We start from the raw sequence: 12,505 nt of genomic DNA, 5'->3' as shown, positions 1-12,505 counted from the left end.
TACTTGCCGCGGCTCAGTTACCGCAGGTCGCTGTTACACTTTCAGAGAGAAAGCTGCAACCAGCATCACCGCAGGCTAAGAAAACAGCCCATTCCAAACAGGCAGGTTTAGAACACAAGGTTTTAAAGAATATTGGATAGTGATTATATTTCTGGAGTGGAAAACAACATTTCCCATCAGTCACAAAGGTGAATTTGAGCTGCAGAAAATCTTTTCGCAACAGAGGGACAGCTTAGAGGTCATACTCAATACAGTGCCATGAAACACCCCGGATCTATGTAGACATCACACACACGCACACACACATTCAAATCTACCAGGTCTACTAACTAGCACATCTATCGCACAGTTCCTCACCCAATCCCACCTCTCTTTGGAACAAAGCAACATGACTCCCTCATTCTCTAAGCCACTCATTTGGTGTGGTATCTCTCCCTCCCTCCTCCTCCTCCTCCTCATCCTTCGCTGCTTCCTCTTCCTGCAGCTCAGCCGGCTTCATTCCGCATGAAGGACGGAGGGGAGAACACAAAAAAAAGAACAAGACAGAAAATGACAAAAAAAAATGAACACGCTGATGAGTGTCAGTGAGTGGACAGTGAGAAGCTGAAGCTGATATATATCTATATATCCATATAAAAGAGAGAATATTGATTTATAGTGTGAGAGGTGGAGGGGAGGACAAAGTGAGAGGTCGATAATAGCAGGAAAGAGTTGTGTGAATGATGAGTGAGCGTGTTTGTGAATGACATTTGGAGGGGGTGACATTTGGAGCTTTCAGTGGAGAGTGCAGGATCAAAGCACGCTCACATCCGTGGACACAAAGCTTGTCCCTGTAGCAAGACTTAGAACATACATGTGTGTGTGCAGAACAGGAGTTTTACCTTTGTTTTGTGGCTCTGCTCTGTACCCAGTCCAGAACCAGGCGTGTGAAGCTCCTTGGACACGACACACAGGAACTCCGCTTGGTCTTCTGTTCCGTAGCTGTACGATGAGCCGATGTTCACCATCTAGAAAAGGGAGAGAGACACAGATACAGAAAAATATACAGAGGATAGGGGGGGCAGAGACACAGGGACAGAGTGAGTGTCAGAGAGAATTTAAGAGATTACAGCAGAGAAAACAGAAGATGGCAAGAGACAAAGAAAAGTGCCAGAGAGAGAGAGAGCTTGAAAACCCATACTAAAGCAAGGAAAGATTTTTGTGCTCATGCATGGTATGGGTGGGGGCAAACAGCGGACAGCCTGCGGTCACACACTCCAGTGGGCTCAACAAGAAGCGTCTTTTACTTGAGAGAACAGCGAAACAAGTGCTGGTCGGCCTCTGCAGGAAATTGTGTGCGAATCATAGCTGTGCAGCATGCAGTGGAGCTTGGTGCCAGTGGGTAAGACAGAGGGTAAGGGTGGGGGTTGGGTTGGTCTGTCTAAATGTGATTTCTTGGCTACGGTGTGGAAAGGCTTCCTGTTAAGACTGGAAATCTAAGTATCCATACTGGAGAGGCCATTAATGAATGAAAATCTCTCACCATGCCATCACCTTAAAAGATAATGTTGACGCTGAAAGACTCTTGTCCATTTCCGACCGTAACAATATAACTGTGGCTATTTTCCCTGTGTTCAGCTTTTTTTTGGAGATTTTGTTTATCAGCCATAACATTGTAACCATACAATGCGACTTACTACAAGCTACAAGATTGTGAAACAGTGTTTTATTCTCCTGTAGCAGCCACAAGTCTGTATGATATCAACTGTGTTTTAATATAATGTCATGAAGTGCTCTAATACCCACAATCCTCAGGTGTAAGCAACGTCTGTTACCAAGGAAATTACACTACAATATACTGTGACATTATATATACCAGGTTAAATTAAAGAAGCACGAAGAATCATTTTCAATGGTTTATGTGACGCATAGTTCCTTAACTCTTAAAATAATTATGTACATAGTCTTGTACCTTTACCTTTTTTCTCACTGACTCACTGAGACTATCTGTAATTAATGTGGACTTCCTAAATGAAAGTGCTAATTAAGGTCAAAAAATGGAGATCTAGACAATGGGCCAAATCGACTTTAGTCTAGGGGTCCTAAACTCATTTGGAAGTGCAAATAGTGGGGCTCAGGTTGGGGCCAAGGGGATCAAGATTAAAGGGTCAGCAGCAGCGTGAGTCCAACCCACAGTCCAGAGCAGTCCGGTGCGGGGCTTTCTGCAGGTGCGCACGCTGACCTGCTCAAACTTCCAGCCGTCCGACATCGTGGAGACCATCTGGGTCAGCTCCTCCTCCTGACACTGCAACACCCGGTACACATGCTTTGGGGGCACCTGCTGGGGAATGACAGAGAATGAGGGGTGAGGATGTATACCAGGGTCGTTGTTTCAATAAAGGAACAAAAAAATAACTCTTCTATCGCTTTACTGCATTTGGCTAAGAAGTGAATAAAATTCAGGTCAGCTCATCCAGGAGGCGCCAAAACACCATTTTAAACAAATACAGTATATGTAACATGACAACATGCGTCATAACACGGAGGTGGTGAACTTCTGCACAAGCTTTAGCCCCAGGCATAATGAGAGCAAGTCAGGTAGAGTCCAGTAGAAGTGTTGAGAGACATGTGGGTGTATATTTGACAGGACAGTAGAATTTTGAGTGCTACAGTCCTGAGAAAATAGAATAAAGGAGAGTGAAGCCTGAAGTACAGCCAGGCTCTTCAGAGAAGCAGGGAAGAGCGTAATCACTGACAAAGAAGAGTGGCCAAAGGGCATTGCACTTACACAGTAGTAGAGTGTGTGTGTGTGTGTGTGTGTGTGTGTGTGTGTGTGTGTGTGTGTGTGTGTACACTGTGGCTGGTCCTCACTGTTTCAAATGTTAGTGAGACATGCTTTTAGAGTAAGGGTTAGAATTAGGTCTAGGTTCAGGTTAGGGTAAGGGGCTGGGGAATGCATTATGTCATGCCGTGGAGCCAAGGTATCAAGGTCTCACTGAACCACACACTTGACCAATCAGAGTGAGTTTCAGCAGTCTATCATGGAATATCTCTCCATTTTTGTAGCATCAAAAAACGAATCAAAACCAAACTTACCATAAAAAAATAACAACTGAACAAACATCCGTGTGATAAGAAGTACCTAAAATGACCAACTTGGAGAAAAAAATTATTTAACGTGTACTTTTTAGTTTGATTCATGTCTCATCCACGAAAGAGGAGATGGGATTCATAAGCTGTACTGCAGCCAGTCACCAGGGGGCGATCAAGATTCTTTGGAGCCACTTTGGAGGAGCCATAATGTCTTTATATAGTCTATTTTGCAAATAGTTCAGTATTGTAAGATGACATATAATTAGGTTGAAAAATATTAACACAGATGTGTTAAACTGTACATCTTAACCGTGAGGCAAACAGGATGCACTGTTTTTGTTTGGTTTCATTTAAACAAGGATATTGTTGTTAGAGCCGGCGGTGCAGAGTGAAGCAGTAAACTCCTTCAAACGCTTGGACAGGTTCTCCACATACCTGCGTGGCTTTGGAGTCTCTCTCCACGATCCTCTCCTTGATCAATTTGATCAGGGGCGTGATGTTGTAAAACTCGGCCTCCTCCAGGACACCTTGCGACAAAAGAAACAAACAACTCAGCTGATAATGTATATTTTCATATTCACTAAACTAGAAACATTTGCAACCTGAAACACCATCTCTTGGCATGTGCAGGCACACAGTATTTTCTGAGTGGAGGGAAATAAGTGAGACCTTCTTCAGCCAGCTCCTTGTTGTAGACCAGTTTGCCGTGCCGCAAGTAGTTGAGGATGGGACCGAAGTAGGTGGGGTCTCTGTCAATCACATAGGCCCCCGACTCATCCTGTTACAGAGGAGAAATCAGAGAGGCAGATAGATGACAACATTGTCCGTTACCATATTATGAAATCATTCAGTGCATTTATTTAGATTACTGCGGTAACCCCCTTTATTATTGTATTTTTTACTTTTAAGAGTTTTATTGGCCTGAACCATTGTGATATTCAATGCAATATTATTCTAGTCTTGTATGTTGTTAATAACTTTTTAGTTTTGCATCGTTCATGTATGTAAACAGATATTTCTCTAATATAAAGGTGACTTCCTTTCTTCTCTCCTTTTATGCCTCAAGCAATGAACCCCTTTTGTAATATATTGACTATTTTTAGACATGAAGCCTCACTAACTCCAGAAAAGAAAACATCCTGGTTTGGCTATTTTGGTCTAAAGTATGCAGTAATGGCTGCCCAGACTGGATGTTAGTAAGATCCACTGTTTGTCTTCAAAATAAAAGTCCCCCGTAGAGTGGGGGTTTGGTTGGGGTTAGAAAATAACATCTTTACAATTTAATGGTGTACAAAGAAAAAAGTAGTGTAAAAAGTGGTAGTCAAAAAAGTAAGGGACCTTTTGAGTCTGCTGTTGCATTTTCCATGCAGCCCTGTTTCTTCCAGTTGCAAATGCGATGCTACCATTTGCACCTCCCTGGAGATTTTCCTGCCACAACAGTTTTCTACCACTGGACATAGAAGTTACTGGAGCTCCAGAGCATTTCTTGGCAAATTTTGTTATTTAGCATCGTGTGTGCACCTCTCCCACCTCCAGGCTGCTTCTGCCAAGCCTGCTTGGCAGTTATGTCATGACTATTAACTCTCCAACATACTGTATACACACACACACCCACAAGCGCACACACTCTGTTCGTCCTCGTGATGATTGCTTAAAGCAGTGTCTCCTTTTAGAGCTGGATTCACAAAAGAACTGCTGGTGAAGAAATCTACACAGAAACATGCAGGCTTTTATGATATTATGGATATAAATAGCGAAAAATGAGGAATTGCTGGGAATTGTATTAAAAATTAACATTGGCCTCATCTACTGACGATATGTCATTAACACATGGTTCAGTAGAGCTGTCCAGACTTCAGTGTTTTTATCGGCTCAGGCTCAGATTGGCAGTGATGGAAACGAGACAGCCAGGAGACAGAATGCCTGAGTTTTCATTGCGTTTGTGAGTTCAAACATGACGGGTGAAAAGAAACAGAAATGCAAACTCCTCTACTGGCAACGGAAAATGAGAATCTCAATTTTTAGCAGGTTTACCCAAAATTTAAAAAATGCATGTATACCTACTAATTTTGGTGTATAAGTGGTATGGAAGATACTGATAGAAATGGAAGGAAGACGCACAGATGGGATGTGAAGAATGAATAAAGCTTGTATAGACAAAGCACTGTGTGTGTTTGTGTGTCTGCATTTTGAAATCACTATGATTCGAGTATGGATGAGCTGTGACTGTAGCATACAGCATTGATGCGCATGCACAGACACACACTCAGAGAGCTGCAGAGGAGGAGACCGACGCCTCCTCGACGTGACTTGACTTGACAGTGTGGGCATGACAATACCGGGAGAAAGCTTCCCCAGTGTGTCAGAGCCATGGTATCTCTCTCTTACACGCACACAAACACACACACTCAGTAGTTATTCATTGTGACAGGCCTATTAGCAGCTGCAGAACATTGACTTTAAAATAATCCATTCGACGAGCTTAATCACCAGCAGCGTATCTGCCACATTCTTGGTTGCAAACTTCTTCCTGTCCTCTTCTCTTGCTCTTGTCTTTTTGGCTTCTCTGACCAACAGCAACATAATCATAACCAACATACTGGAGTACAAAACCAGCTTGTTTTGGAGGCTTTCTGTTGTGTCATCATTTAACCTCTTTATCGTGGGAAAGTCCCCCTCAAATGTATTTACATTCCCAAATTCCACAACCCTAGAGTGTTTATAAAGACGGACGATATGACTCTCCAAAAGTGAAGCAAAATCATCTTGATCGCTCCCTATGTGGTTCTTACTGCACCAATGTATGATCAAGTGCTAATTTTCTGGAAGGTTTTGATAAAATGAGTTATTTAAAAACTGGGGTGAAACTCCATGATTGACAGCTGATTGGTGGAGTGAATGTATCAGAGGGACCTTGATACCACGGCTCCACACCATGATCACTCCTGCTCACACACACAAAATGACATGAAAAATCCATATTCAGGATAGTTTAGCTTCATTTTTGGGAGAAAGTGGAGACGTGTCATCTATCTTTATAGTGTTGTCACAGTTTACTGAACATATATGTTGCTTCCAGTTCAATATTCCATCCCAGGAAGCCTTAATGTAAGATTACAACATTTAACCACTGAACCAGTAAAGATATTCCAAACTTTTTGGACTTTAAGTTTTGTATTCAGTGTGTAGCTGTAGTGGCTTCATAGATACACCTTTCAGTTGCCAAGAGGACACGGACACTAGTTGGTTAGTTAATGGTTTACAGAACATTTCCCTGTAGAGGTTAAGGAAGTACAACCCCCAGTTAATAGCCAATATCCAATCACCAATAACCAAACAAAGCCTTTACTTTGCTTCATGCTAGAACATGTGTCAACATGTGATTTGCAAAAAATGTTTGTGATTATTATTTTTGCACTTTTTAAATGTGGTCCGATTTGACCAGCTCCATTATTGTGCAACTTTTAACTCCTGCTGCTTCATTTGGGAATGATTTACAACGTAGGAGACAGATTCAAGGGGAACTAGGGCAGTCGTTCGATTTTCTACTTGAGTCAACATGGCAACTACTCATTAATCTCATCCAATCAATATTCATCAATCAATCTGGGCTTGGATTATGCTTACTGTAAAATTATGACCAGGCAACCATGGAAAATAATATTTTATTTCTTTTGTTAATGAGAGCATCTGATTGTCTTTCACAGTACAAGAAACTTTCCTCACAGACAATATGGCTGACGTCAACAAAAAGCCATGAAAATAGCTCTGCCAGGATTATTTTTCCAATTTTCAAACAAATTAGCTTCTAAAGACAGTGATTTATTGCATTAGATTAGTGTTGTGTGACTATTACACATTCCTGCATTGTGATGTTGATGCAGCGATTATTTACACACATTATTATTTATCCTATCCATGTAATTCTGAGCTAAAAGGAGGCGGGAGCTGGTAGAGAACTCCGGACATGAGTGTGATTTCTAATTAGGGACCTGCCTCATTTTTCATTCCAGGCAGCACAGATGGTCTGGGTGAAGCAACGACTTGTCAGTGTCGGTGACATTTTGTGATGTAGGAGGCATCCTGCAGTGCCCACCTGAGAAACACGTTTGGTTTTATGTTTCTTTGCTGCCTCCTGGGTGGAGTGAACAGCTCAGTGGATTTCAAAGAACTACACAGGGGCCTCTTCATAAAAAAAAGGTTTTTGGACGACGAGGATGTTCATTTGGTGCATTTGACATAGTGTCAAGTAGTGACCTGAAGTTGGTAATGCTGGTAGTAATGGTATAATGATATTACAGTGACATTATTTGTAAAGCAAATGCACCAAATGAACGTCATTGTAAACATTGTAAACAAAGTTTCATTAATTAATTAGTGCAAAATGGTTATGGGATTACTGTGGTTAAAAATGTCACCCTTTTCAACCTGATGGTAACAAAGAGGCAAGTCCACACAACACAGAACTATTTATTCAAATAAAAAAAATCTTGGCTCTTGCATCTTTTCAATACTTGCAGTCCCTGCCAACGCCTCAGATTCGACATAGCGTGCAGAAGTCCAGACATGTTGGGGGAATTCAGGCTGAGTTTTCAAGTTAAATAAAGAAACAAAAAAAATCGTACATGTGACCTGAACTCCAGAACCTTCAAAACCTGCCTGTCCAATTCTTTTGATATTTAATGTGATCAAATAATCACAAATCTGTGATGATACAATCATGTGGTTGTCGGCCACCATCATCCGCCCAGCTACACCTATTCAGCTAACATCATCTAAGCTGGATGTTAGCTACATCATGTAATTGGCTTGAGATGGCATGAGGTTAACTTGGGTGGAATTAGCAGCAGAGAGCCCTGTGTTTGGTTCAGTGAGGGGGCATGGGCAGCCGAGGTGCCAGTAATCTCATTAAAACAGTCAAACACAGCCAGACAGTCTGTGTGTGTGTCTGTGTGTGTGTGTCTGTGTGTGTGTGTGTGTGTAAAACAACCCAGAACCCCTGAGCAGACACATGCTAACCCCAGCAGATTAGAGGGGGGACTCCAGTGTGGATAAAACCAGTTTCTCTCCTGAGTAAAAGAAGAAAACACACAGGTTGAACTCCTACATCCAGCTTCGGATCACTGTGTCCTCAACAAGAACACTGTGATGGCTGAGTTCAGCCTGGTGTCTGCTGGATAACACTGTTCTCCAGCACAATGAGCCCTTTCAAAGACACGTCATACTTTTCCAGGTCAAATTAAAGGGCAGGGCATTTATGCACGGGTGTTCATTTTATTGTTTCTCTTATATCAATATGGAACACTGCCATAACTCAGTGTCACCTAATTAATCTATGTTTAGTAGCTCTTTTGCCCTCGAGGTCAATTACTAGGTTTACACGGACACCAATAATCAGACTATTGACCTTATTCTGAATAAGACATTCCTCCAATGAGTTGCTAATAGAATATTCCACTCATACTCCTGTTAACATGTTACAGAGCATAGTGTGATTATGACTTCATAAACTCTATTTATTTAAAACGTGCAGCAAAACTATGGCTCCCCTAGCCAAAAAATGTGATTCCTTTAATAAACACTACAATGCAATCAAAACATATACATGTTTACATATTGGACTATGGTCAGAATACTCCAAATGTCATAATTTGATCATTGCTCATTTTAAATATGACCTTATTCAGGTTAAGGTAATCAGAATATGCTTATAACATGGAAGTGTCTTATTCAGAGTGTTAATCAGGTTATATTGGAATATTGGTATCCAATAGAGTGTTTTTTCATAAAAATGTTTATTGTGACCTCTGTGAAAGAGGTGATGTGTTCCTCTGCATTTGCTTGTCTGGATTATTATGAAACTCGTTGGACGGATGTTGTATGGGTCAGGGAAGGGTCCATTAGATTTTGGTGTAAAGGACTGGTTTCTATGAGTGTGTGAAATTTGGTGCAGCTGGATTGAAGTCAAGTGAACTGCTGGGCCTTGGTGGCAGTACGCACTTTACTGAGGGCTACTCTAGTTTTCTATGATTTTAGTTGAGGTGGTTTCAGGTGACAGGGCCAAAATCCGTGATGACACACTGATCTGCGGAGGCTGCGAACGTAACACGGAACTGATTACACATTCTGGAGCCGCTCCTCTCGCTGTACTATTTGATTTGTCTGCAGTCAGCTGATGAAATCACGTGGTTGACCTTAAGTCTCCTGTATCGGTCGTTCTGCAACACTAACTTTGATGCGTTTACAAGACTGCTACTTCAGAAGTGAGAGGAAGTTACATCTGTGTTGCTTTTTGAAGAATGTTACATTGACGGATTACAGATTCCTTTTCTCTGAACCCAATCTGTTGTGTGATTCATGCCCGTGTGCACTGCAGCTGTTGCAATCACTGGGTGTTATTGATTGAAGGAAACATGCTTTGTCTTCATCATGAGGCTTCTGACGGTGAAAGCGCTGAATTAAAAAAACTATTTCACTTATCTACTGCAATCATTCTTGTGACTTACAGATCAGCGACACGCTGATTATCTAACTAAACTGAATTTTTCCTTCGGGCAGTCTACATACATCTGACGACCTCAGCGGCATTAAGATTTTTGGTTGGTAAGATCTTAATCTTTCAGCAATCAGCGCTTCATACTCGACTGTGAAATTCTCAATCCCTGTAAAAAACACTGGTCCTTGTGTCGGCGGTGAGGGAGCGTAATTACGTAACTACAGATGATACTCACCTCAAGGATTAATTGACAAAAATCTTTTTACAACCTGAATCATTGTAAAGGTTTCTCTATAGCGTGTCATCTGTGAATGTATGAATCTGAACTCTGACAGCTGTCTGACAAAAAACTGCTCCGAAATTAAGCCTCTGAGATTACGTCCTTGAGATTGAATAGTTTGTGATAAAGAGAACAAATTTAAGATGCAGATGAGAAAGGGATGAGCGTGTGGCAAACATTCAGGGTGAGTCTGCTGCCGAGAGCGACAGCACAGGGATGACAGCGATGGAAAGAGCGGCGAGGAAGGAACAACAGAAGGGAAGAGATGTAGGTGTGTGTTTGAGTACGCGTGTGAGAGATTCAGCGTGTGACTGTGTGTCTTCAGGCATCACAGAGGGAGCTACTGTCAGGTCGAGGCTGAAGGTCACAAGGGAGTTATCTTTCCACAGGAGCCGAGCGATGCGGCAGGGGAACAGTCATCGCTGTGGTGAGCAAAAAAAACCTCCAAACTCCGACTTTGGAGGTTATTTTTGTTTTTGTCACATCACATCAGCTGAGGTTTCTTTTACTGGAAACCATGGCCATGTGACACTAGTGGCACTGTTTGAATGTTACAAGATGCACACCCTGATGCCAGATATTCTGCCATCAGGGTGTTTTAGACAAGCATATGTAATGCTGCACATCGATAAGCAGGAGTGTTGAACATCAATAAGGATTTTTGTAAACATGTGGTTTGTCTGGTATATTGCTTTTAATTTATTTAAAAATACATTGTTGTGTTGATTGGTTATTTTATCCATCATTTTTTGCCATTGTTGCTTGAGAATAAACTTTATGACAATCATCTGGGTTTAATTTCAACATCTAAAAAACTACAGTTGGTTATGGAAAAACTACATAATGACACAATCTTTAAAACAGCCAAAGATTGCCAGATTGTTTATTCTGCAAAATGAAGTTTCCATATCGCTGCATGTCAGCAAACATAAACAAACAAACCATAATATCGTGAAAGGCTCATATCGGCCATTTTTATTGCCAAACCAATAAATTGGTCGGGCTCTAATTAATAATTCTGGAGTTTCCATGTGCACTTGGAGTTTTAGACACTCACCATGTGAATTTGTCTATATGTGATCAAACATACATGATCCCGTCCTGACGTAGCTGAGAGGTTTTCACTCAACAGCAACTAAACGTCCACTTCCAGCAGAGTCCCAGCTGCAAGGAAGACCTACCCCCTTCTCTCTCTGCCACACACATGCAGCATTAGAGGAATCTGCATCATTTATGAGTCCTGCCATCCATTTACAGTGTGTGCAGTCTGCATGTGACTGGGAGACACATTATACATCCCCCTCTTTCTCTCTCTCTCCCTATAAGATGCCAGCTGTACAGCAGCTCCTGACTGTGCAGCTCCCTGCAGAGGAGGAGGCACGTGTTCATCCATCTGACTCGAGCTGAATTCACACCACAAAATGATGCTGAGACACACAGAGCGAGAGAGAGAGAGAGAGAGAGAGAGAATGAGAGAGCTCACACTGCACATACAATAAAATCAGCTGGTCATTAAACAACTCGACATGGCTGCTCTAGGGCTGGAGGCATCCACATCCGGGGCAGTGGTGTTCATAGATTTTTTTTGGGGACTGGTGCAGTTAACAGATAACACAGTAGTACACTTGGTTTATAGGTTTCTGTGGTCCCATGGCAGATATTACACCGAATCCCCTGGGGACTGCGGTTTCAAGATTCACCAAAATGAGCTTCGCTGCATGTCAGGACCTGCACACATATCACAGCCAAATCATTCCACCAGTTTCAGGCAAATCCCCCTTTCATACCAACATGGATACATGATGGTGAGACAGGGATCCAACACATGTATGTTACACTACATGTATGACAGTGTCACAGTCCTGGTCATTGACTACAGAGAAGCACCAGAGAGCCACTGCAGTCATGTTGTAGAGATGTTACTGTGGTGCAGCACAATATGAACAGATCAGTCCAGTTTCACATGACCTTCAGGTTGGACCAGCCATGATGAAGAAATGCCTTTTAATCAAAGTCACATCACGTGTAAGTTGTGTTGACTGAAGCAGAAATATAAAAAGTTGTAAGAACACCACAGACTGTCAGTAATCTAGTGATCCAAGCTGTTAATCCTCCACTAAAAGTCCTGGTCGTTGTTTCTTGAGATAACCGGGTATTAAAGCGGACTCACCGTGTCTGAGTGCAGGTCCTGCTGCTGGCACAGCCGGTACAGGAACGAAGTTTGCTCCTTGAGGAGGGTCTGCCGGGTCGTGAGGAACACGGTGCCCCCCACGTTCAGTCGGACCCACTTTCCGTTGCTCCCCCCGGTGGGGTTGATTACCGAGCCGTTCCCGATGCTCTGCGACGCGGTCCCGGGTTCGGTCTCGCTGGAGGCGGCGGCGGCGGCGGAGCTCGGGCTCTCTCCCGCCTCGCTGTCTTTGTTGTTGTTGTTATTGTTGTTGTTGTTGTTGCTGTTGTTGCGGTGGCCGCGGCAGTCGGGGCGCGTGGACGGCGCGGCGACGTCCGCCGGTTCCCGCAGCTCGTCCGCCGTGGTTGCCATCGTGGCTGAAGCGGCTGGGAGTGGAGCAGAAGAGGAGCCACGGTCCGGAGCTGCCTCGGCCTTTTCTCCGCTCAGCGCCACGGACAAGCTCCGCCCCCAACACCCGCACACAAGCTCA

General features: G+C 42.9%; 1 protein-coding gene across 7 annotated transcripts in view; it reads right to left on the bottom strand.

Moving 5' to 3' along the window:
- kctd17 (potassium channel tetramerization domain containing 17) overlaps positions 1-12,505 on the bottom strand; it is a 19,622-nt gene extending 7,117 nt beyond the window's left edge. The window contains exons 1-6 of one of the 7 annotated variants that reach the window (XM_020083113.2): positions 12,019-12,505; positions 3,742-3,850; positions 3,508-3,599; positions 2,174-2,317; positions 882-1,007; positions 358-493 (exon numbers count right to left, since the gene is read on the bottom strand). In XM_020083113.2, coding sequence (XP_019938672.2) covers positions 398-493; positions 882-1,007; positions 2,174-2,317; positions 3,508-3,599; positions 3,742-3,850; positions 12,019-12,387 — 936 coding nt within the window. In that variant the 5' untranslated portion in view covers positions 12,388-12,505 and the 3' untranslated portion in view covers positions 358-397. Of the gene's footprint in view, positions 1-357; positions 494-881; positions 1,008-2,173; positions 2,321-3,507; positions 3,600-3,741; positions 3,851-12,018 lie in introns of all 7 variants that reach the window. The other 6 variants (XM_020083112.2, XM_069517049.1, XM_020083111.2 and 3 more) reach the window with 6 other exon arrangements.

The sequence above is a fragment of the Paralichthys olivaceus genome, chromosome 21 (assembly GCF_024713975.1).
Source record: "Paralichthys olivaceus isolate ysfri-2021 chromosome 21, ASM2471397v2, whole genome shotgun sequence".
Lineage (NCBI taxonomy): Eukaryota > Metazoa > Chordata > Actinopteri > Pleuronectiformes > Paralichthyidae > Paralichthys > Paralichthys olivaceus.
The sequence above is the reverse complement of the archived record's forward strand: the minus strand, read 5'-3'. Positions and strand labels throughout refer to the sequence as shown.